The sequence below is a fragment of the Pyxicephalus adspersus genome, chromosome 1 (genome assembly GCF_032062135.1).
Source record: "Pyxicephalus adspersus chromosome 1, UCB_Pads_2.0, whole genome shotgun sequence".
In the NCBI taxonomy this organism is placed as follows: domain Eukaryota; kingdom Metazoa; phylum Chordata; class Amphibia; order Anura; family Pyxicephalidae; genus Pyxicephalus; species Pyxicephalus adspersus.
Window position 1 is genome coordinate 30,557,969 of NC_092858.1, and position 26,448 is coordinate 30,584,416.

At 33.7% G+C, this 26,448-nt stretch overlaps 1 protein-coding gene across 3 annotated transcripts in view; it reads left to right on the forward strand.

Moving 5' to 3' along the window:
* Nucleotides 1-26,448, forward strand: part of PSPC1 (paraspeckle component 1) — a 54,749-nt gene that overhangs the window by 20,253 nt on the left and 8,048 nt on the right. Inside the window, exons 7-9 of one of the 3 annotated variants that reach the window (XM_072405165.1) lie at nucleotides 1,283-1,340; nucleotides 4,770-4,939; nucleotides 6,315-6,796. In XM_072405165.1, coding sequence (XP_072261266.1) covers nucleotides 1,283-1,340; nucleotides 4,770-4,939; nucleotides 6,315-6,500 — 414 coding nt within the window. In that variant the 3' untranslated portion in view covers nucleotides 6,501-6,796. Of the gene's footprint in view, nucleotides 1-1,282; nucleotides 1,341-4,769; nucleotides 4,940-6,314; nucleotides 6,797-26,448 lie in introns of those variants that run through there. The other 2 variants (XR_011919886.1, XR_011919887.1) reach the window with 2 other exon arrangements.

Genomic DNA, 26,448 nt, shown 5'->3' on the forward strand with positions numbered 1-26,448 from the left:
TGTCAACATTTAAACTATATTTTACCAGTCTAGATGGCTCTGCTTTGTGTTTGAATGAGATTTGTAAATAGACAATGGTTTTATTTTGTAAACAGGTTTGTGTATGCTAAAACAGCACATTTTTCTGTTTGCAGACTTTTTTCCCAAGCTTACATGGCTTAGGTTTTATTTAAGTGCACGCAATGGGGAATATTAATGCATACTACTTGGAATTTTATTGTACAGTCTTTTTCCAGCTAATACATATTGTAAGGGCATACCTGGTTACAACTGTGCCTGGGTTTCTTTATGAATTTTAACTCCTTGGATGAAAGGAGGGGGTTTGATTACACGGGTAAGCAAATCTAGCAATTCTGTCAAAGTTAACTTATCCTAAATTTGGGTAAAAATGAAATAGAATTTGGTATCCTAGTTTTGTAAAAATGACTTGTTTATGGACTGATGAAACAAATGCAGCACTTGATACTTTAATTCAATTATGTCTTTATCTCTATTTTAGTACATTATAACCACACAATGATTTTTTAGGTATATCTGTAATATCTGTGCTCATCTCATCTGATGAATCTTTGTTTTATATGTTTATGGCTCCTAATGGCTTATATTATCCAAAGAATATTTATATTTGGCCATAGAATATAGGCTACAGATGAAGGATTTTTCTTCACCTAATTGTCACATGTCCGTAATGTCTTTGTAGTAATTTCATTGGCTAATAGAGCAGTCTAACATGAATGTCTTGGTGTCTTATATGATTTTCTGACTCATAAAAATTGAACATTTTGCTGTAGTATATTAAGAAAAATATTTTGTCACAAATTGCTAGTACACTGTAGGGAATCACTGAATTGTAAAATGTTTTTTTTTTATTTCTTTAATATGTGAAGTTTAGATTGTAAGCTTATTTGAGCAGAAACAAAAAGCAGTGTGTGCTCATTCATTTTTATTTCTGTGTTTTAAAAAAATTTTGATCCACATTTTCACTTACATTTTGCATATGCGTTATTGCCAATGAAGAGAATCCGGCAGGCTTCCTCTGTAGTGAACCGTCATCTCCATTTTCTCTTGTTGGCATCATTTGCATCCTGGCAGTTGGACATTTTATATAACCCTTTGCGAGGACACAAACTATTCATACTTTTACCTACACAAATCCCTTTGCACATTAACAACCTTCTGGTTCTCTTTATGGTATATCATTACTAACTTTTTATGTTAATTATCTGAAGTAAAATCTAATTAAATGTATTAGGTTGACTGTGAAAACTATGTTTATTTTCAGAGAGAACAGGAAATGAGAATGGGTGATATGGGCGTCCGTGGAGCAATAAACATGGGAGGTAGGGATTTTTATTGAAAACAAGTTTTGTTTTGATTTTTTTTTTTTTGTTTATCATCATTATCATCCTAACTGTTTTGAATTGTTCACAAAACAAAAATCAGGTATGTATTAACTAAGCAAACCTTCTATATTCTGGGAATTAAAATGGAATTTGCATTTTCCTGTCTTATTGTATTATATTAAATATTCTATTAGAACAAGTGATGCTGGCAAATAGGCCAAAATAACCTCGAAAAATTTCTGAGATGAGGTTTTGTTTTAGGATTTGTCAAGGCAAAGTAAAGAAACGCATATGATGTACATCCAATATCCATGTACATTTTTCTGTCTTTTATACCTATAAGGCCCTGAAAGTACAGAAAAATACCTGCACATTTCCTAGGAATGCTTTAACCTATGAATTGGTTCACTCTCAGAATATGTAAATACTTTAATTTGCTTGAAAGTAGCAAAACACTTGAAGGAAGCCTCTCATTTACCTCTCTATGTGTTTAGAAGAAAATTGTCAAACTAACATGGGTGCTTTATTCCAGCCCTCTAATCTTAACACACATCAGGCCTTTTGGAAATAAAGCTACATATTGGGTAATATAAGCTTTTTAGAAAAAAAATTCTTGTTGGTTTGTTTTTGTTTTGTTACAAAGATCTATATTGTATATCTATTATTTCTATAGTTGAGGTGCAGCACAGTTGTGGACTGGCAGTACATCTTTGTTTTGCAGACTGTCAGCCATACCCAGTCACTTTTGCTCTGCTTATTCTCCTCTTCCACCCTTTTATTACAGAGTAATCACTCTATAGCTAATAGTAAAAATTACTATGCTTATTTGGCTTTAGGAGGTGGCTCACAACGTGTGTAAGTGTGCAAATGACCCAGGGCACCAAAGTTACTGGCAAAAGAAACCAACAAAATGCTTCTAGTTGTGTACTTATCAGGCCAAAGAATGTTATGGTTTCATTCCCTTTAACTAGGTTTGTTTTTATTTTTTGTAAGATTTGACTGCATCATCTTTTACATGGTCTTCTCCCATATAAGGTACTTTTAAATATACTTGTATAGGGAATTAGCTGTGGCTTCAATTCATCTTTTCATCTGTTAATGCAGTTTTTATCTAAACTGGGAAGACAGTTATTAGCGTATGAGAAGTGTATTGCTTTTTACATGGAGAGCTCCAAGGTTAGGAATATATTTTTAAGAGTATTGAATTGAGAGTTACATAACAGTGAGTTTAACAACAAACTAATATCTTGTTATAACAACCAACCGGCTGTTTTTGGGTGGTTACCGATGTCTTGGGTCATAATACCACCGGAGCTTCGACCCGCCTACAATTTCCAATTTCTGGGTTGAGCACTGATGTGTGTGTGTGTGTGTGTGTGTGTGTGTGTCTGGAACCATTATTAAAGAAAAAGTCTAATTGGTAGACTTTCATGCAGACTTATCTGGTCAATGGATAATGATTTTTCACAGATAGTTCATTATCCGCAAGAGCTGAGAAAATGCCTAAAAATTAATAAAGCGGAGTTAGTTGTAAACTTTTTTTTTTACTATTTGTGCAACATAGCAGAGGTGTGTAACTCAAGGATAATAAATAGTTATAAAATGTTTCACACACCATAGATAAAACCACTTATGAATAATTTAAAATTGTGTCTATTATGTTGAAAACATTAATTCCCAGAATATTTTACTATTTCATTTTATAGTGATGTCAAAAATCTTGGTTGTATAATACTGTACTTGATGCGTAAGGAGAATGAATTTTTAAATATAGTATAATATTCCATACTCCATACTTTCCTAGAAAAATTGTCCTTGTGTGGTGAGGATTGTGGGTGCTTTGTAGTGCTTGTCTTAATGACACATTAAAGGTTTGGATGTAATGTAAATTACCACACAGTACAATCTGTTTTATTATGCACTTCAATCATTCAATTGTTTATCTTTTTCGAAACATACTTATATTGGCCGTCACTTTGTATGCCAAATACATTTAAATGATAGTAATCTTTATTAGGGCTTATTTATAACTGGGAAATCACATTTACTGCTGTAGATTAATTGATATTAAGTTTACATTCACTGTTTATAACATGGGAAACATTTGATGTATAGGAGTATTTAATGAGTGCCATGACTCTTTATAAATCTCCCAGGTTGTAGGTTTTCTGAGGGTTTTCGTAAAGCTTATTATGTGTTTTCCGGTTACATTGCATTAACCGCTTGCAGCATTTAGTGTTACAGGGAAACTGTGCAGGAATGTTTGGGTGAAATAGATTACATGAGTTTACACTGCCTGTATACCATTAACTTCTGACCAATAACATTTAGAGCTTCTATCTGTGTAATGGAAATCTTTTGGGATAAAAATACCATTTTGTAAGAAATCAAAGGTTCTAATTATAAGGATAATTCCGGCAGTCCCTTTAGTACCTTGAAAAGTCCAACAGAGTATATTAGTTCTTTTACATACTTTTACATAAAAATGAATGCGCAAAGCGATGAGTGTGTTATACAGTAACTATGTTTTCCCCATTGAAAAAACTTTGGTTGCTATTTCTTGATCCAGTTAAGGCTTTATAAATAGAGTAATTCACCTGTGTAAAATATCGAAATTCTCTTTATTAAATATGCACATATTTTTGCTGCTGTTTTAAAGTGCTACAATCCCTCTACTAGCATGTGTTTTTACCCAGCCATACTGCCTTTCTAAGCTTCATAGTCTAATGGTATCGGAGCGTAGATGAAGATTGCACATGTTGACCTTATTTAAGCCTTGTGATTGGTAGTGCTTAAACACTAGGAGATGCATGGGTTAGGTTGCATGCACCTCCATACGCTTCAACTTTCCTCTGTTAAAGAGGGACTAAAGTTAACACTGGGTTTAAGTACTGCTAATTTGTGACTGCCATTAGGTAATGGTGTGGATGAAAACAATGCCAAAGCAGAAAGAACATATTTATAAAAAAATGTCTTTATATGGTAGATTGGTGTGTGTGTGTGTGTGTGTGTGTGTGTGTGTGTGTGTATATATATAATTTTTCTTTTACTCAATGACAAAATTATAAAGTTATCTTTATACTGGTATGGGCTGTAAAGTAACACAGCAGTTTAGATATATTGATGATGCAATTTTACATGCTCTAAATGTTCTATTTGTGATTTTATATAGTTGCTTGAATATGACATTGCATAGTAAAGCATGTGTTCTTTAAACAACCAAATAAGGTATATGTAAGTGTGTCTGTGTGTGTGTGTGTGTGTATATTTTAAATTCTTTACGATAAAACTTTGTGCTGTGAGTAAACTACTAAAACAGTCTAATTGCCTATGAATACCACAGCCACTTTGTGTTTTTAAACAATTATATTGTGTAATTATTATTTTAGACGTAGGATGGTTCTAAGTTTAGATTGTTTCACATAGATGCTTATAATCCAGCACCTGCTGGTACCCAAGGTCCGCCTCCCATGATGGGCATGAATATGAACAACAGAGCAACAGTTTCGAGCCCTTCAATGGGTCCTGGTGCTACAATGGTCTCTGAAGGAGCTGCAAGCCTGGGAACTGCACTGATGCCAGATAATGGAACAGTGGTAATGTATCCATAATTTTTTAACCTTGTGTTTTCATTTGTGCGGTATCTGATGTAGAAAGTACTCGCAAGAACTTTTTATGTACAAAAGTAAAAAAAAAACACAATTTTTTTTTGTAAAAACGTATTAAAACATTAGTTACTCATGTGTATTGTCTTTTAGCCTCATGCACTTGTCTATTGTTTGTATCTATTGCATACATGTGAGGAAATTTGTACCTAACTAGGTAGATCAAAGTACAGTGTTGGTATTGGATCATTTTGATTTCACAAATATTCCACAAATCCTTACTATTACAACTACTATATTTATACTGTGCTTTGAGTGCTAATTGTAGATGTGCTGTATACATTTTTTATTTTCTTTTTTTGGTGTGTGTGTGCTTACCGTTTTCCTGCGCTGCATTGACAATAATAGTTTATTATTTAGGAAGCATTTCAAAAATAGACCATGTATCTTGTACAGGTAACTTCTGTGTTGCAGTGCACCTTTATTAAAACATAAAAACATAAGATTGGTCTATTATGTGACATCTGTCATTTTTAACTATAAATATACAGTTATTAGATTGATTATACTTCTTTTATTAGCACATCAAGCGAGTCTTTTTAAATAAGCATATGTTTAAAGCTGGTAAACTATATTTCACAATATTTTATAACTGTGAACCTAAAAATTCTGAAAATATACCACATATATACCACCATATAGTTTTTTTTCTTACCATGTGGCTGTAGTGTGAAACACGTGTGTGTTTGTGTGCATGTAAATGAGAGAACCAACTCTGTTTTGTAATATGAAAACTTGTATTTTTACCGGCACAATATTTTTGTGCTATTGATGCATGCCGTCCTTGGTATGCACAGCTAATTTTATTCTGTGTGTATATATATATATATATATATATATATATATATATATATATATATATATATATATATATATATATATATATATATATATGAAATCATACACTTATACACACACACACAACTTGGCAAAACTGGTAAATCGATTTTGTGAGGAGATATCTCTTTTTAGATTATTTAAAGTCTGATACATGTACAAGTTCCTCCAAATACTAAAATGTACAATACGTTGCAATCAATTGTTTAGGGTTACATACCTAAAATCCACCTTGTGGTATTTTTTTTTTTTCTGTGTTCCATATTCTAAAAATGTAAGATTTAATTCCCTTTTTATTGTTTCTTGCTCGTAATATAGTTACTAATTTAACTGCTCCTTCTTTCCTTTTATGTACGACTCTCCCGGACTGTCTACTGAACGTCACACTGCGCACTTTTGTGAATATTTCCAATTTATATTGACCAATAATATTCTTTCGGGACTGCGTGTTGAACCAATGTGTTTCTAGCGCAATGATAGATTCTCCCAGCCATCTCCATCACAGATGGGATCTCCCATGGTTAACAGAGCAGGAACTGAAGCTGCTCAGCCAGCAATGGGTGGTGTCAATGCAGTTGGTGGTGGACCTGGTGGCTATGGTAGAGGAAGCCAAGGGGGAAACTTTGATGGATCTAACAAGCGTCACCGTTATTAGTGCTCCATTCCTTCTCAGAATACATTTAGTTGAAAGAAAAATTCCAGTGGAATGCCTTTATTTTTTATTCATTTTTAATTTGAAACATTGTTTTGTCACTTATAGATTTTGTAGAACCTTTTGTTATGTAACTCTACATTGTGTTTTGATTAGTAGTAAAGTTCTTCATGCCTCATTGTGAATGTTAAATATTATTGTGATTTAATCTTCTTTGTAACAGTGCTGTAAAATGTGCAGGTAAATCACAATAAACGAAAACGTTGCTCTACTGTGAAATAAAGCAGTTTTTAAAGGTAGGCATTTGGTGTCTAAGCTTGATAACTTTAGTTCTTGTAGTTTTATCTTTTTATCTGCTGCGTTTTAACTACCTTTTCTGAATGGTTATATCTGGAGCAAACTTTTGAACAGAACTGTTTTCTGTTCTTACTCAAAAATACCTTTTAAAAGATAAATTAATCATTTCTGTGAGGAAGGTGAGGAGGGTGAATGCATTGGTCAAATATGGCCCTCTTCTTAATGGACACCTAAATCCGTCAAATGCATGAACAAGAGAAATTACATTGTTTTAATAGTTCTGTGTACCGCAGTAAATTGCACTGTGCATGCAATCTGTTCTCATAATGACCTGCATGCCGCATTGACCTTGAATTTTTATCTTTAAAATCAATAACTTTTATCACTGATGGTAAGGCAATCGATAACCCAGTATGGATGTAGCCTTACTTTGCATCTACCAGTATAGAACATTCAGTTACCAGGCCCTGTCTTTTATTTTGGAAGTATTTTTAGCAGTATGGAAAGCATGTTTTTTATATATTCAACAACACCCATGCTGGTTTTAACTCCAGTCTGCCTATGATGTTTTGCTTTTTGTAAAGGTGGCATAATAAAAATTGTTTTCTGAGCATCTATTCCTTGTAACTTTTCCCCTTCATCATACCTACCATGTGTTTGTAGCACAGCATTTTTATTAGTAAATAAATGCAGGCCAGGATTTGCCAGAAAAAGTCCTCATATTCCCTTTCACCAACTGTTAAAATGATTTTTATTTCTGTACAGACTTTGAAATAAATCACTATGCTGGTCTTGCTTTATGTAATACGAATAGCTAGAAAAAGAAAATAGGATTTTTAGAATTTGTACAAACAAACTAGTAGTAGGTTGCCCTAAGACTTTTTTTTCCTTTTTTAAATTGATTCTTAAAATTGAAGTGTATCTTTTAGCAGTGTTACTTGCTTTTCACCTGCCTCTCAGATCAAGTAATTTTCCCCACCTTGTTTTTGGTTTCAGTTCCGCCTCTAAACCTGTTTAATCAGATTCTAATCGCCCAAAATTTGGGATGAAGCATATCTAAATGTAGAATTAAGCTTATTGCAGCTTACCCATACGTAGATGTGGTAAGGAAAGAGCAACTACATCCTTAACTTCATTATTTAGAAATTTTTTTTGACTAAGTAGTTAGTCCTGTTATTTAACTAGTAACAGAGCAATGAACAACATTCAGCCCCCGACACAGCCATGGCTTCTTCTATTTGGGATCTGAAGTACTGAATCTGACAATTCACAGAAATATTCCCTTATGGTGAATGTTTTAGGTCAATATATTTTATTAGCAGTAATTAATTTCTCCACCAGGGAATGTTTCTGTGAATGCCAAATTTTTTGCTTTTATGAATATGCCTCTTTGTGTTATTTGAGGAATCGTTAGGTAAAAATGATAATACTAATGATAAAGCTACATCCAAGACCACTATATGGCAACATATTTCGTTTTAGTTCAAATGCGCCTCAAGAATTATATACCGCCTAGTTTATCATTTCAAATACCTTATTTTTAGCATACGTTCTTTTGTTTTGTCAATATGGTTATAATCCAATTTGTTACAAACGATCTATTCTATTTTGGAATTTGTACCACAAAAATAAAATCTACATACCAGGAATATAAAAATATGTTATGCTTGTTGATCCTGATGTATTTAAGCCTTACAGTTTTGATATATTTTACATTGTGGTTTATTTTTTTTTTTTTGCTTTGAAAAAGTGCATAAACATTTTTTACAGTTTTCTACAAATATTTTTAGATAGTATTGTATAACTGGTATATTGGTATGTTCAAAATATATTTTGATGAATACAACTTTTGAATAGGTCTGCAAAAAAAAAAAAATGTGGGGCAGTGCTTTCTACCCATCATGTTTTGTCACTTTTTTTTAACCTGTTATGTGCAGGTTTTTGATTCACTAGCATTTGTTGTCAAAAATATCAACCTACATATTTCTTATAGAACAAATTTTGTTAATCACAATGCAAAAAATACCATTTAGCTGCTATATATGCATGATTCTTAAACTACAGTAAACTCATCTTTATAAGTTTCTCTTTTTTTTTTCAAATTGCAACGTTGAATTCTGTTTCTGATAACAAGCAATGAAAAAAAAATAGATTGTGTTGCTAGCCCCAAAACCTTTTTTCATTAAACATCAAAATCCTAAATTTTAAAATAGGAAAAAGCTTGGGTTACGTTCTGTACTTATCATTGTCTTTTATAAACTCAAGCAGTTTCCCTATGAAAAAGAAACATAAAAGGGAAGACCTGCCTGGTTGTTTGCTAGTGGAGAAGCCTTGATCCTGCAGAAAAGTGTTGTAACTTTTTAGAAATACACTTTTGATTTTACAGTGTAAATATGAGAAAAATGTCATATGTCAAATAAGATGCGGTCTGTCACTAGTATTACCATAGCACTTTTTCTGCGTTTTTGTTTTTTTTCACAGAATAAAGCATTGGATGTGCCTTTTAACATTTATGCAATGCTTAATTTAAAATAATTTTTGCATGGCGCATACTTTTAAGGCTTCAGTCTATCCAACCATGCAGTATTTTTGTGTAATGGCAGGTAATTGTTTCATAGAAAAAAGTAGTATTAAGCGTGATGGCTAATTTGGTGACCCCATGTTTGCTCAATCTGCTCAGAAATTGTCCGACCTCCTGTGATTATAAACCAGCAATGAATAAACAAAGGCATGTTTTCTGATAAAATAAGTTTGTCTAAATGTTTACTCCTTCCTAAATAAATAAATCTTTTCAATGTGTATGAAATAATGTATGTTTTGTCTGTAATTTATTGTGCTGGGTTTTCTGTTTAATGATCTAACTTCTTCACTATGACCTTTATTTGGGAATATTATTGAATGAAATTGGCAACAGGAAACCTTTTTTTTTTTCTTTTTCCTACTATATCAATTTAATTTTCTAAAAGAGTAAATAAATGTGCAAACAATCTGTGCGACAAATTTCAAAAAATGCAATAGTGGCTTCTATTAGTGGGCATCAAGTCATGATGAAAATAATTACATGGATGAAAATAATTACATGGATGAAGCATTGCATTTTTATCCTTAATTCCAATGTTACTCTAAATAATGGCAGATTTCCGCCAGATTTCCGAGAATACAGCACTACTGTAAAAGCAAACCAGTATTGTTTTACACGCTGTGATGCCTTTGTAGCAGCTATTTCTTTCTCTATTCCAATTTTTTAAGCACAGTGGACATCTTATCACAATGAGACCATTTTTATATTTGTCTTGTAATTTGAATTTTATTCATGAATTTGATAATTCAGTTTGGGTTTTAAAGACTGAACCAGATGAGACTTACCTGATTGTGCTGTCCATATCCAAACTTTAATCTGTTGGCTGATCATCATCAAATCAGGTTGTTGACAGGGCAATGACTCAACTTAAAGTGGCCATACACTACAGTCTGTACCACGTTGTTCAGATCTGCCCACAGCTATGTAATTAAAGAACCTGTCTGGATACAAATTAATTGTTTGTCCGTCTATAATTTTAAGTTATTTAAAAGTTAACATTGTACAGAAGTTGTATAATGTACAGCCAACGCATCTCTTATCCTTTATAGAATATAAAGATTTGCACTAGAACTTGCTACGCTTTCCATAGATAAGTTTGCGCTGGTCTAATTTTACTAAATATATTCTTTTAAGGCAGTCCTAACGACCTTTAACTGTTTTTGCTGCCATGACTTACCTCCCTTTTATTTTTATTTTTTCATGAACAATTTTGTGTGATTTTTCAATGTTACTTAAAACTTCAAAGTTCAAAAGAACCACCAAACCATATTTTCTAAGGCCAAGTCTGCTTGGACTGTTTCTCTATTGTTTTCCCAATGTTTAAAATTTCTGTTAATTTCAGTGGGCCTGTCCACGCCATAACATTTTTGGGTGTTATTTTATTGGGTTGCAATGTACAGACGCAGCGTCCATTGTACATTGTTAAAACCCCTATAAACGCTTGAAAAGCCTATAAACAATCAGAAATACCTTTTTAGCAATGGATGGGCCCTAAAAAGCACTGGTTGTCCCTAATGCCTCCTGTTCCAATGACCAAGAAGGAAAATGATATATCAGGTGTTCAGATGATTCCTGCACATCTTGTATCTGTATGCTTGTTTCAGGTGTGTGATCAACAAATTTAGCCTTATATCCAGGTGCTTTGCATTCCTTAGGATTTCAGCAGTGGCAGTTTCTATAATTTGTTATTATATTTTATTTATTTTTAAATGGTAAAATATGAGTAGTATACTCCTAAAAAATACTCTCAACAAAACTCATCTATTAGTTTTTTAATTTGATTGCTTTTTGTACACTTATACACCCTAATCAAATCAGTCATAGGACTTACTATATTTATCCTAATTATTATTACTGATTAAACTGCTGTGGAATTCTATTCATTTTACATTTAAAATAATTATCTTTTCTGTATGTAGTAGTTACTGAATAGATCTCCATTTCCCCTTTAAGAAGCCCAGTGTGGCGAAATGCGTCAGATCTGAGACTTATTACCTCTACAAGCACTTTTCAGTACGGTATGCCTTTATAGGTATCAATTTATATTAAAAACCTTGTATAGAACCTAGTCTCATGTAAGCTCCATAAAGATTCTTCTGGGACTGAGACTTGAATTTAATGTAATTGTATCACTATTGGTATTTATTAGTTTATTTCATGGTTGATGTGCAAAGATTATGCACCTAAATATACATAATCTGCCTAAAAAACCCTTCTGCTTTTTATTGTCCTTTTCGCTACATTGAGAGAACATTACTTATGAGTCTGGAAGAAATTCACCTTGTAATTCTGACATTGACATTAAATCACTAGTATCAGGATTGCTTGTCTGACATGGCCCTAAGCGGTTTATATCCAACTCTGTTTAAACTGTAAAAAGAAAAAAACTGTTCCACTCCTAAATGCTTTCTTTGCTTAAGTTCAACTTGACCAACAAAAACAATTGCAAACCATTGACCTTTACATACATCTGAGCTGGGAAGAAATGTACTCTTTGGGTATTTTATGTAATTTTGCCAAAAGACCTGAAAACAGCATACTTTACAAGAAGCTTATGGAGGGGTTTTAGAGATTTCCAGCTATCCCAATAATATTCTCGGTGTGCTTAAAAAAAATGTTGCTTTACTTTTTCTTTTTCTCTTAAAAATTTTTAATTTTGTCATGAAACAATGTTATGCTATTTAATCTTGGAGAGTATGGACAAAGCTGATATCCTCAAATTGCCTAATGATGTATTAAAATATCTGCTCCTACTAGTTACTCTATACTTGGAAACAACCAGTCAAATGACCTGTGAAACCATTGTAGATTAAGGACCACTCTTCAAAAGGCTCTGTAATTGGATTTCTATACTTGATGAAGTTGCGCATAAAGATCATATTTTTTTCATAAACACCCCTACCCATTTCAGGAAGAAAGAAGAACTAAAGGCTCCTGTATGATACTCTAAACAAGGACCAAATCCAGTTACTATGTAATGTACAAGCCCCCTAAAGTAGACGGATGTTTTACTTTCCCTGACTGAGACAAATCCTTTGTTTCTGTGTTTTGTGCTCATCCTTCTAGACTCTGCAACTCAGTCAGTTTGCCAGTCTGATAAGAACTGGGCATGGTTAGTTGTGACCAGGCGCTGTCTGGCAATTTAGAAGTTTGGAAATCTGCAGTGGCAATACCCAAGCTATATTTTTACAATTAGACTTAAAATTCAGTAATTAAATAAATAGAAATATAATTTCAGGTATTTATATGCAGTCATGTAAACAAATGTGCCTAAAAATGGATGTGTGAATGTAGTTTAAGGAAGTGGCAAATAACCAACAGACCTTTTCCCTGGCTGGCTGAAATGTAATCAATCTAAGGTAAGTTTTATTCTTATGTTAGTTTCTTTTAATACAAGTTTAAAATGCTTATTGTGAGGTATCATACATTAAAAAAATTATCCAAGCTAACAGTATCTATTGCCTTGTTGGTGATTTTGATCCTTAGCCTTATTTTCTGACTCGCTGACCTAAAGTGAGTATGCAGCTCAGGTGTTCAGCTAATTGCTGCCAGCTGCATGTTTTCCTCTCCAGGCGTGTGACGGGTACTACCAATTCTAGGAGTTTGTTTATACTATTTAAAAGTAACATTTTATTCCAGAAATAGTCTATGCAGTGAGATTTCAGATATTGATTTATGATATAGCAGTAGGATATTCACACACAAGTTGTTAAATGCTGATAAGATAAATTTCACATTTTGGAAATACTTGCTTAAAGCAATGTGTTGGGTTAACTGCTACATAGAGGATTGGAGAAGTATGAAGCAAATACTGCTGACCTAAAAACCAGAGCCCATTAGTATGTGGTAAACGTGGCTAGATCCTGGCACTTGTGAGTATCCTTTATTTCTTAACATGTTTTTAGTTGCTTCAAGTTTGATGTCTATCTGACATTTTTGCTTACAGTTATATGTGTAACTTTTAAAAAAAAAAAATTTTGTCATTTATTTTAAATTGAAATGTAAATTGAACATTTTTTTTAGACCGAGTCATCGATTAGATTCGTATATATTAAACAATGGTATATATTTTTATTTTTCCTTCAAATATTTATATATTTTATCTAAATACTTGCTATAAATATATATGAAAGTCCAATAAATTTTAGGTTTTGGAAAAGTTTTTGGGGTGTTGGAGGCTCTACATGACTGCATGTTGATTGAGAACTGCTGGCCTAGATTCACTGGCATTTGTAATATTTTCACTTGCTAATATATAAAATTGTTACTTTTACTACCAATATCCTAAACCAAGCTAAGCTTAACCAAGTCAGTATGTTATTTTCAGAACCTACCTTTTTAAGATGACCTTTAACAGGTGGGCTACTAAAACTTGCAACTCACCTTTTGATTTTTAAAACTTATATTTTTTTCTTATCTGTAGCAAGTAAAGTTCAGCAAAGTTATGGTAGTGTCTTTAACCACTCTTGATTATGTACTGCAGATGACTTTTCTGCTGATAGTAGTATTTAATAAGTTGTGTTAGTGGGATAAGGCAAAAATATAAATAGTGGAACTAACAAAAGACTTGCAAAGATAGGTATCAATATATTCAAGTATAAGGCCATACCTTTTTAGGTGTTTTTAGTCCTATATTGTAAAATCATCTTACCATTATACATTACCCTAATCAACCCTAAGCCTGCTTTACGTCCGTGTATATTTCACTCAGTGTTACCTTGACGCTGTCAGCGCAATTTTTTTTAACCGTCCATGACCTTTTTCGACTTGAAGGCTGTTCATCATAGACAGGTATGACTATTACCACATTAATAAACTATTAAATATTAGGGAGTTGCAGTTATGGCCATGCTTTTAGGTATTGAAATCAGTTTAAACTTTTAGCTAGTAAGGTTTTACTCTGCAAAGCTTTATTAAAGCTGAACATCAGGCAAATGGCTGAATATGCTGCTTTAATAAATATACTGTATATACTCGAGTATAAACTGAGATCTTGACAAAACATTTCAAAAATCGCTCCTGGCTTGTACTTGGAACAACGCTGTAACTATATTTGTCACGTATCAGGACAGCTGCAGTTACATATTAGAGCCTTTAGAGAGAAGAAATAATTTGTAGCCAAGCAGGTGCTGTCCTGGTGCTAGCCATTGTGAAGTTTGAGCTTGTTGAGGATTTAGTCATGCCTCAAGGCAGACTCCTGCTGAGTTGGAGTGGTACTAATAATGAGCACTGAGTGAGTGGGATGAATAATTCGCACTATTCTAATAATGCTGGTACTGGCTTGGCAACAGACAGCTAATTGTGCACTATGCAAATTTTGTCACTGATACTTGGGTAGGAAAGGTGTGTATATGTGTGTGTATGTGTAATATATATATATATATATATATATATATATATATATATATATATATATATATATATATATTTATTAATATGGATACATGCCTGGCAGAGCATGCTGTTAGGTGTTAGTGTTAGGATTGTTAATTTAAAGTGCTTTGGTGTTGTTGATTGTGGTGTGATTATTATATTGATTACTGATTTTTGTGCAGAAAATATTTTGCTGAGTTATTTGGACAATTATTTATGCTGCTTATTGCCTTTTTTTTAATATTTGGGGACAGTATGCCTAATTTTGGTATTATGGACCATTTATTTTTAATATTGCCTAGCTCTAGTATAATATATATATAAGGCAGTATGAACAGTATTTTTGTACTAGTTTCACATAGTATTCCCAAAGGTTGGGGGATTGCTGGTAATAGGCTATGTAGCGGAGTTGCTATTGTCTGTACACACACAAGCAGCAAACTGGCATTTTAGACAAGTCCAGGCCCTTTTAAAAGAAAAGTACTCTGCTCCACCTGGTTGTTGCTCCCAGACCCTCATCCTTCCAGCATGGTTACTGTTGTCAGATTTTGATACCTCTTGTGCTGAAAAATGTATAAATATATTTTATATATATATATATATATATATATATATATATATATATATACTATATTACAGTTTTAAATGTTTGCAGTGACAGCAACGTTTTGTGCCCTTTGTTTATACTCGTCATTGTATTTTTTTTTGTATTTGAAGGTAAAAGTTTATATTTGAGTATATATGGTTTATGAATATATTGAATACCAGGCTGAATTTTACTCTGCCTGTTTTGTAATCTAGGAAGTTACTTAGTAGTAAAATTTGATCACAAACCTACCACAGCTTATTAAACAATGCTGAACGTTATCACTCTTCTTTCTTATTCTATGAACATGTCCAAACTGTTGACTAATAGTGCTATGAAAAAACCAATAGAACTCATGTCTTCTAATTTCACATCCATCTGCTGCCCCAGAGTGACTGCTTCTTCTTCTTTAGATTTGCCTGGATTTCAGCTTTAATCCAATCAAGAAATAAGGCTATCATATGGTATTCTTTCTACAGCTGAACTCCAACCATACCATTGTTTGGACACGTAATCCTCTCCTGTGCTGATTAGTCCCATTTCCTTTCCACACTGTGATATCCACAAACATGAAAAGTTTCATCTAATGTCTGAAGCTTGTCTCATTTCCTGTCTAATGAACTAGCAGATTCATACAGCCTTCTCTTCCTCATCTGTGTTGTCTACTTCTTTCTTTAAGCTATTTGTCATTTAGTCTAGGCATCATGTGTGAGCGATTCCTCCGGTGGTCTGTGTGCATTTTAAATGATGCCTATGTTCTGACACAGTGAGCGAGTGTGAGCTGAAAAATCTTTTCATTTAAACTTAAAATCAGTGTCACAAAGCGCATGATACATGCACATACAGAATACATAGAAGATAAGGTTTGACATTTACTGTGACAGTGGAAAATAAATAACAAAAGGTTAGTGAGAACCTTGGAAACAAGCACAGACTGGGAAATATAGAGAAAGTTTTAGGTTTGCCCAGAGTTTAGTGGTAATGTGTGAGAGAGGGTTGTTCTGGTTTAGGAAAAGGGGTGATAAAGGCTTGCCTGTACAACAAAATGTTTTGTTTTTTTCCAGAAGGTACCTGTTCTGTGAGAACTTTGGTGGGCATCAGGCTTCCTGTTTAAACTGACAATTCTGATGCACTGAATTCCCAATGCAATAAAGGCAACTGAATTCTGGCTGACTTATCACCTCACAAATCAAAAATCTTTCAGTTTTTGAAAATTTTATTTTTCTTGATATATATACAGAAATACTCATACATTTAATGTGACTGATAGCTTATGGCTTTTTTTTTAAAAAAACAAGGTTTAAATAGAACATACAAGAGAAATAAGTTTGCCTATTGCTAACCTAGCAATAATGCTACCGGCCTGGATAAACTTAAATTCTTGACTTCCACTTCTTGTGTTATTGAACTAAAGGCAAGATTCAGATCATATAATTAGCCTTTATAATTGTTAGATTATCAGTAAACCACTGAAGTCTAAAGAAAAAGGCAACCAGAACTTTTTTAAAGGTTAAAAATGACAGGGCCAACACTTCGCAACAGGTTGGCTTTTAGTGTTAGTCTATAGCAAGGCAGATAACTCTCCTAAATATGCATTTCAATGTATATTATTTAAAACATGGAACTCTACCATACTGAATATGTATGTGCTTGCCAGTGAATTGTAGTCTTCTCAGATCTCAGAAGACATGCAATATATACTGATCCAACCATTAAAAAATTTTTATGACATGACACTTGAGCTATTGAGTTGTATCATATTCTAGTTTGCCATATGAAGTTATGCATGTTAGTAATATAATGCATTTGATAATTTAATTTGTGTTTAGAAAAATCTTTTTCAGAGCAACTCGAAATTATACAGCAAAGGAAATGGCAACAACACGGCCTGAATCTGAACTGCAGAGGGTATTTGCAGACCTCGTTCTTTATGAAGATAAAACCAGTAACTTTGATAATTTTAATTAAACCACCTGGTAATGTAGATTAACCATTTCTATCTTACTACATTGGATCAGAAAGGATATCCATTACAGTACTAACAGTTTTTACTTTTTTTTTTTTTTAAAGGCTCCGAGCAATACTTATAACCTATTTAGTTTTTTTATTAATTATATTCCAAGTTAGAACTCTTTGGTTATATATAAAACTAGGCCTATGGTGAAAAAACAGTCCCCCCACCACCAGGTTTCCTCTAGTTGTGGTCACAACACAACATAAGCCAGTTTGTAAAATATTACTGCAATTAACGTTAAGTGGTTACTCCAGTCTTAGCTTTTTGGCGCAGCTGGGGTCAGTGTATCCAGCCAGCCATATTCTTTAACTCTTCTGAAATCTGTGTGTTCTGCTGAGCTGGTACAACATTTTGTTCTGTGGTGATGGTGGGGTTTCTTTACTACTTATTATATATTACAGAACTATCAGTTTTTTTTTAACTATCATTTAACATGCTTGTTTTCTAAAAGCTAGTACATGTATGTTTAAAGTGTATGGAACTTATATCCTACTAGATAGAAAGTGTCCCCCCCAGGACAAATTGTGAATATAGCATTCCTTCAGGCAATAAAAACCTGATGGGGCTTTTAGTCATTCTATTTTCTTGCAAGTAAGTGGATATACTTTTTGAGGAATCTGTTGCCAGTTTAAGAAAAACTCATTTATACGTTCGTGCTCAGCGTAATGTTTAGGATTTAATAGTCATTGCCATTTTTCATAACCTGTTGTAAAACAGCTGTACTAACAAAACAGGATAACTCAATTTCTGAATTTTAAAACCGTATAATATAAAAATATATATATATAGCTTTTGCTAAAGAAGTCATAATCTTTGTTTTGTAGCAAAAATGTATTTCTTTTTAGTTTTTTTTTTTTTTTTTTTTTCTCAAGTTTTGTTTATATAGGTAAATGACGCATTGATGTCACTCAGAAAATACTAAGGCTTTCCAGGAACTGGCAGTTACAACTAAGTTTACAAAGAACATGTGACTAGTCATTAATGGAATATATGTTGCATTCAATTATAGTTGATCTGATATGTTCCATGTGCTCAGTTTTTCAAAACACATTTGTATTTTAATATGAGCGCTAAATAAAGAGAGCAGTTGTAGTAATACTTTTTAAACATAATGAAATAATACTGTCTAATGTTTCATTGCCTATTATAGTGCTCTCAAGAATCTGTCTACTTTGAAGGTGCAAGCAACCTAATCCTGCTTTATTAGTATGCGAACAGTCATTTCTTTAAGGTGATTTGCTAGGGAAATTCAAAGCAGGAAAAATTGTAAATTGTAAATATCTAAGCAATGTTGGCAAGGACAAAGCTAAGAGGTTAGATGTCTGGTCGGTTACCAATTTGCTGATCTTGTAGGACTTTTCTAATATACAAATTTGCTTCTAAGGAAAGATTACCAGTGGGCACATAAGCCTTAGTGTTGTGGGTGTTTGGGGACTAGCCTGTCTGGTGTGATCCCACAGAAGAGCTACTGTAGTAGCTGATTGACGCAATGTTGAAGGAGGGTAGGTGTCCTATCACACAATCATTTCTGCTTGCTGCTCATTAGTCTTTGCAGCCGCAGACCAGTCAAGTGCCATTCTGAGTCTTGCCCCATTGGGCACATGGGTCTCAGAGGTTCATCTATTCCCTTTTCTTGGGATAAACAAAAACCTAGGGGGCAGTTAGTGGGCACATTTGCTTAGAAATGCCTAGTCAACCATTGCTTACCTCCAAAAAATGAAAGACAACTCATTGGCATTCTGTCCGGAAGAAAATAAGTTTATTTACAAATGCAGTGTTATCCTCAGAAATGTTTTTAAGCTGGGTGGGAAAAATCTGTAGACAGGTTGCAACTCCCAAAAACAATGAAAAATACCGGGTGGTGCACCTGGCCAAACGTCTGGGGAGAAAACAGATTATGGAGGGGATTCTATATAGTAAACTCTGTGAAAATGTGGAATCCACTCCTTTAGGATATAATTTAGGCACATACAGTAGATTATTTTAAGAAAAAGTTGAATGCATTTCTAGATGCATAGAATATTGTATATTCAATTTTTTTTATGTAATGACACCAGGGACTATTGATGAGAGAAAATTTACCGTAGGGAATCAGATAGAGCTTTTAGTTTTCACAGTGAATAACCAGTACCAGGATGGAGCGCTTATCCCTGTTTGAAAAAATTAAACCACACTTTATAAAGTTTTTACCGTTTTTACCTTCCTCTGAGTAAGCTGTGCATATAGTTTGCTATTTAGAATATGTAGGTTTTTCTAGTATGTTTATTTCCTTTTCCTTTCTGGTTGAACTTGGAGCAGTCATTTTTTAACCTATGTAACGGTTTCCGGTCAGTGACTCTGCAAACATTAAACTCATTGGATCAATGTGACCAGAAACTGCCATCTTTAGATCATTAAAAGTGCCAAGCTGCATATACACTGAGTAGTCAAAACAATAAATCCATCCTCAGGTAACATGAAAAAATGTCATTTTGTGACAATGGCAGAGGTATAGAGGTGATGAGCAAGACAAATGGGCAACCATAGGGTTTTAAGCACAAGGGACAAGATCAAGTAGGAGCATCTCTCAGGCAGTACTAGTTGGTACCTAACTTAAGTGGTCTATGGAAAGATAACCAATGAAACAGAATTTTTTTTCCAGGTGCAGTTAGCTGCCTCAAACCATTGAAATAGGAACCATGTGTCTTTGCTTTTGCAAGCATTTTTAAGTTTTATCTGAATATTTTTTAAGACATTTTCATTTTAAAATAAAACTCTGCACTGGTAGGCTTTGCAGCCACTTGCAAATGCCTGAACAAGCATTTAAAAATACCTTTTTATATAAGGAAGGAAAAAAAATATTTGTTCTATTAAATAATATTTTAGGGAGCTGCTAAATGCAGTGTATCCATGCAGTACTGCTCAAGAAAGGTTAGTGTGAATTTTGGCTTTAGCTGCTTAAGATTTTGACCAACTTGAGCTTTCAAACTTTTTTTTTTATAGCTGTATGTTTTAATATTTATACAAAACGAAAATACTTTATGAACGTAGATGGTTTCTAGACATCGCATATCTTGCATTCAACCCTTTTTTGTATTACAGAAGTATTCATCGTTTAATTTGTTGGTTTATGAAAGTATTTTCAAGGTAGAAAATTGAAGAAAAACTTGTTACTATGTTGAATTTTGGGTCTAGTATGTTACTATAACCTTCTTTTCATCCTAGCAGTGCATTCTTATGCTTTCACATTTTGTTTTCAGTATTTTGGAATATATAAGCCCAATTGATCATTTATGTAAGCCTTTAACTTGTAATAAGAAAGTATCATAATTTTTTTTTAAAAATATGCAGCTTTCATCAAAATACTTGGTTATACTGCCATGAAGATTCTTTTTCAGGCCCATCTCACAACCCCTTTTTTTTATTACTTGAATATCAAGTTCTGTCCTATATTGCGTTACATATAATACTGCTATTGGGAACTGGTATGCTATACTTGAATGTATAAGTACTTGTATTTGTTTCATAATATGTTGAATTGCATTTTACTTTTCAGGATGCCTGAGTAGAAGAAAATCCTCTTAGACATAGCAGTCAAGTCATATATTTATGGATGATTATTGTGGTTAAGAAATCAAAGTAGATTAATTAAGCTTTGTATTCCCAGGTAAGTAATTATTTTAGGTTAGTGTTCTGGCAGTCATCACTGATTACTTCTAAAACAGAAGGCTTACTTATATTACAATATATAGTTTTACATTTGTAGGTTTATGCCTACTGCTTAAATAAATTAGTTAAATTCGTTTTTTCATAATCTTTATCTACTATTTTTTTAGCTGCATACGGAGAAGGACTGCATAAGGAGAAGGACCCCGCTTGGGGCGGGGGGGGGAGGGTCACAGCCAGAGCAGTGACCCATCTCTCCTATACGCTTTGCAGGCTCAGGGCCATGGGCAAGTTGTGTCTCTGAGCACAAAGACATGCAGGCTCAGACCTGTGATGGAAGAGTGGGCAGGTTCTGGTATCATGACCGTCAGTCTGGGGAAAGTTTTTTCCCCTTTGAGTGACACACGGCTTCCTGCGCATGCGGTGTCTGGCGTCCATGCATTTAGTGGTTTGTGAGCTCCAAAAGGTTGTGGACCAAAATCTTGCTGAAATTGAGCAAGCCAAATTTTTCTTGTTCTTTTCTAAAAGAATTTGAGGTTGCAGTCAAAATCCTTGGGGCTGTCGTTTGCAGCTACTATTTTTTATTCAGAAAATGGCTGCATGCAAAATAGCACAAGTACCAGAACCACTGAGATAACCGTACTGCTGCACTTCAGTCACAACATTCAGAATGCTAAAAAGAATTATGTAAATATTACAAAACACCAATCCCCTTCTTAGATATACATACATACACACACACACAGGGGGTTTGGAATTATTTACAGTGATTTTTTTTTTTTGTGGGTTGGGATTATGGCTCTATAAACATGACGCACATTAGTTAAGATTAAAACCAAATAATGTAGCAACCGCCTTTCTTCCTAGACTGCAAGCTTCTGTTTTGTGTGTTTTTAAATTTAATCTTAAAGTGGAAATTCACATCCCCTCACTGCCATTGCAGTGGCAGCATCTTAACCCAGACCTTTTTCTGGGTTCTTAAGTAATCTTGGGTTGGCTTGGCTGGAATGACAGCTCACATGTATGTGCATTGGAGTTTGTTCATTCCAGCACCAAGGTATGCAAAGAATGTACAACTTTGTGTACATTCTACAGATGATTGCAAACAGATATTATATAGCATGTCTCCTCTGCAATACAGAGCTATCATGTGTTTTATTTATTTTATTGTTCGATTTTAATCTTAAGTATTGTGGTAAATAAAATCATTTTAACACATGAATTTGCTATGCATTGGTACTTGGTATTAATAAGCACTGCAATAGTGCTATTTATTTATTGCTCTACTGTTCATGTTTTACTGCTAACATTGACTAAAAATTTGTGTTCTCCCGTTATACGTTTAATTTTATTTATTTTTTATCAAATCGGTTATTCTTCAAAAATCTTAATCACATGGTCTTATTTATATATGTTATATACTAATAGGTGTTTTTTTTTTTTTTTTTTTTTACACTAATGAACATAGCTGTAAGGACTGTTAATAAACATGTCCTTTGTCTTGTATGTTTGGCCTTCTGTCTGTGTGCGCGCCACTGTTATTTTAAAAAGTAACCTGATTATTCACAAACTTGTATATATTATGTTTATTGCTGTTCAATTTTTGTGAAATAGATTCTAATTTTTTTCCTTTTTTTAAATATGCTGTCAGGTTTTTGATTAAATCTCAATGGAAGAGTTGGCAAAATATAAAACTTGTGCTTAATATTGTGCTTATTACACTAAAAATATGGTGTAGGCGCTGTATTTTTTTCATACAAGTACTTGCATATACCTAGTGGTCAGAATGAAATAACAAGAACGAAGACATCAAACTGTAAAGCATTTAAAATCCTACCAGGATTTTTTTTTTTCAATTTCAGAGTAAAAACAGTTGGCCTCTTTCCTTCCAAAACATGTAAAAGTAAATGTAAAACAAGAAGTAATTTATTTCAGAGGTAAACATTCCTCTGACCTAAATGTGTTGCTGACATTGAAGTCAAAATAAGCATATGTTCTTGTTTAAATATAAGAACAGTGTTTTAATCACTAATTAGCACATTTGTTTACTTACATTTTGGATCTGGGGCTGTACAAAACAAGCTTTCATTTCTGTGCCTAATGAAGGTACAGTTGTTGCTGTACCATTTGCTATGTCAATTAAATATTAGCTCAGTGGAGTTTCATTTCCTAACTGAATTGCTAACTTTTGATTTTTTTTAAATCTGCATGCAAATGAGTGCTATCCCCCAAAATTTGAATGTTGGGGCAACATGCCTCCTTGTCCCTTACCCTTTATTTGACCTAGTGCAATACTGTTTCTCATCTAACTTGTGTTGCAGTTGGTCGTAGATATTTTGCTAAAAACATCTAATAGAATTCTCATCTAGAATACAGCAAATATATTGAAAGAAAACTTACTAAACTATTCTGTTACTTATCTATTTCAAAGGCTTAAAGCAGAAATAGGCAAAAAAAGACAGCGTATTTATTGCAGAGGGTCAGGTGATGTCCCCACTTCAATAAAATTAACTTGCCTATTTGCAGGTACACTAACCTTTCCTCTCTGCGGTACTGTTGCTGCCATCTTCACCAGGCCTTGTTGTGGGTCTGGGTCTACAGACATGGTAATGGGCCAGACTGGAATAATGTAACCCCCACCAAAAGGCTAATGCATAGTTTTGCTTTGTGGCTTATAAAAAAAAAAAAAAAAGTTATATACAACTTTTTTTTTTTTTTTTTCCGTGTTTACCATAACAGAGGTGTTGCATTTTATGGTTTGCTTGAGGCTATTACTTTGATATTTAGCAATGTTTTTAAGTGCTTTACATGTGCATGTATATTTTCCTGTGTTAAGAGCCAAAAACCGGCCAAACTTTATTCTTAGGTGAGTTTAAACTACTTCATATAACATGCATATATTTCACCCTTAAGTATGTGATAATAGCACTACAGGTTGATTTATATTTGCTGTGAGCACACAGGGAACTTTTGCATACAAAGCTGTTTAAGTCGAGGGATAACTCTAATTTTCCAGTTTTCCGTTATAAAAGCATTATTCAGTAAAAATAATTGACCTTATTTTGTTTTTAGAAACTAAAGATTTAATGTTATGAGTTACATCAATATCCCTAAATACTAATTTATCAATTTAAATTCAGTTGGACTAAACATGTTTTTTCTTTAGTGATGTCAACATTACATTTCGTATTTATTAATTCTTTGTTTTTATTTTGTCCACCCTACCCTAGGCCAACATGTAGCTGACCCTGAAGGTCAGGGGTAAAGTTAAGTGTGATTAGACATTTAAAAGGAATCTCACACAATGCCCATTAACTTTCTACTGAGACTCCTTGTTGTGAGTTTCATAATCTCCTGGGGGCTGTTAGTTTTTGTTAGTATGTAATGAGGAATATTTTGGAAATCTGACTCTGGTAGTACTGGATGGGAAGAGACTTGGGTGTTACAGGTAAGGGGCAATCTGACAAATTCCCCAGAAAGTATTATGAAAGGTTTTACCGTATTTATAAAGCTCAAGTATGCCCCGTGTAAGTAGTCCGTTCTGCCTCATGTAATGTTATTTCCTTTTAAGCACTAAAGCGAGAGCCTGGCATTTCATTTTTGGGAACATCATATGGCATACGTTCTAGATGAGAAGTATTCTTAGGTTCCTTAATAAATGTTATTTTTAAAAAGTCAATATTAAAGATTTATTTGCAGTGGGTTTCCTAAGTCCCTCTTAATGTCTTGAAATAGGTTTACAAGTACTGGCCGTGCTTTCTGGAATAGGAAATCTATGCAACACTTGTTTCTGCATGAAATTAAGTACAACTTGATAATTTTATTACATTTTTTTTACCATCTGAAAATATATGAATATATTGTGACATCAGCAGACTTTTTATATGGGATATTGTATTGGGGTCCTTTAAATCGTTTTGATATCTGTATATGATAAACTTTGTTTAATGTGTCATTAGTATCTGCTGTCAAGGCAGACATTTTCATCTTAATCTGACCTGAAATTGTAATAAGCCAGGCTGCTGTTTTAATTTATTGGCAGAATTCTTCCTCAAGCTGCCAGTGCACCACAATGGATATTTTTTTCATTTGCATATCATCTAAATTTGAGGAGCCCTTTTCGGCACGTTAACCTACGCCTATCACCTATCAAGTATTGCATAAAAATTTTACGTAGCCAAGTTCTTGTATGTGTAAAAAAAATAAATGTGCTGGGTTTTAGTACAGTTTTTAGTAAGTGAATCTTCCATAGGGGTGAACTTTACTATATATGATACTTTGCCATAAATATGATTATAAGCTAAAATTATTCATTTTGATAGGTATTTATGTGTGTGTTTCACTGGTGAGTAAACAAAATGGTACAGTTCGTACAAACGAATTTTATGCATTGCACCACTATGTTAAAGAAACCAAAGGGCTTCAAACCTTCATGAGCTCTTGGGAGCCATTCAAAATGGACATCTATTCATTTCAGCATTTCCAAACTCAATCTGATATTATTGCCTTACATTTCCCAGAATTGATTTTTCTGCCTGTGTGATCCTATGCGTCCGGCTTCATGGGAGCATATTAAGACTGTCCTATCTTCTATCTAAGCTGAATGCTGAACAACTTCTCATGAAACTATCATTTAAAAGGTGCTTTTAAGATTACTTAAAAAACTAAAAAGTATTAGTGCTACCCTACTTAGCAGTCCAGAGTGTATTTTTTTTGCTGCCTTTAAACGTAGATAGGGCACAGATCAGCATTACAGTTTGACATTGGGCAGACATTTCTGCTTTGGTGAGTATAGAAAAAAAAAGTTTTTAAACAGGATTTATATAGCATCAACATTTTACGCAACGCTGTACATTAAATAGGGGTTGCCAATGACAGACGAATACTGACAGTGACACAGGAGGGGAGGACCCTGCCCCGAAGAGCTTACAATCTAGGAGGTGGGTGAATTAACACACAATAGGAGGGGAGATATGTAGTGGTGGGAAGTAGTAATGGTTTCAAAAGACAGAAGAAGATGGTTAGGCAAGTTTGAAAAAAATGGGTTTTGACTGCTCGTTTAAATGAGCAGAAAGTAGGAGCAAGCCGAAAAGGATCAGGAAGAGAGTCAGGGCAGCTCTGGAAAAGTCTTGGAGACTGGAGATCATTTGGGAAGGTTATGAGAGGAAGTCAGCTGTAGGTCATCAGAGGAGCGGAGAGAGAGCAGCTGGGGGAGTATTTTTTTTACCTGGTCAGAAATGTAAGTGGGACAAGAACTGTGTAGGGATTTAAAGGCAAAGTACAGGAGCTTGAATTTGATTCTAAGGTGAAATGGAAGCCAATGAAGAGAACTACAAAGAGATGCAGCAGAAGAAATGAGTATTAAAGGCCATTACCACCCTTATTTACATGGGATGCACCGCACTTTCTTAAAATATGAATGCATAAGAAGTTCTATCACTTCAAAGAGCCTGCA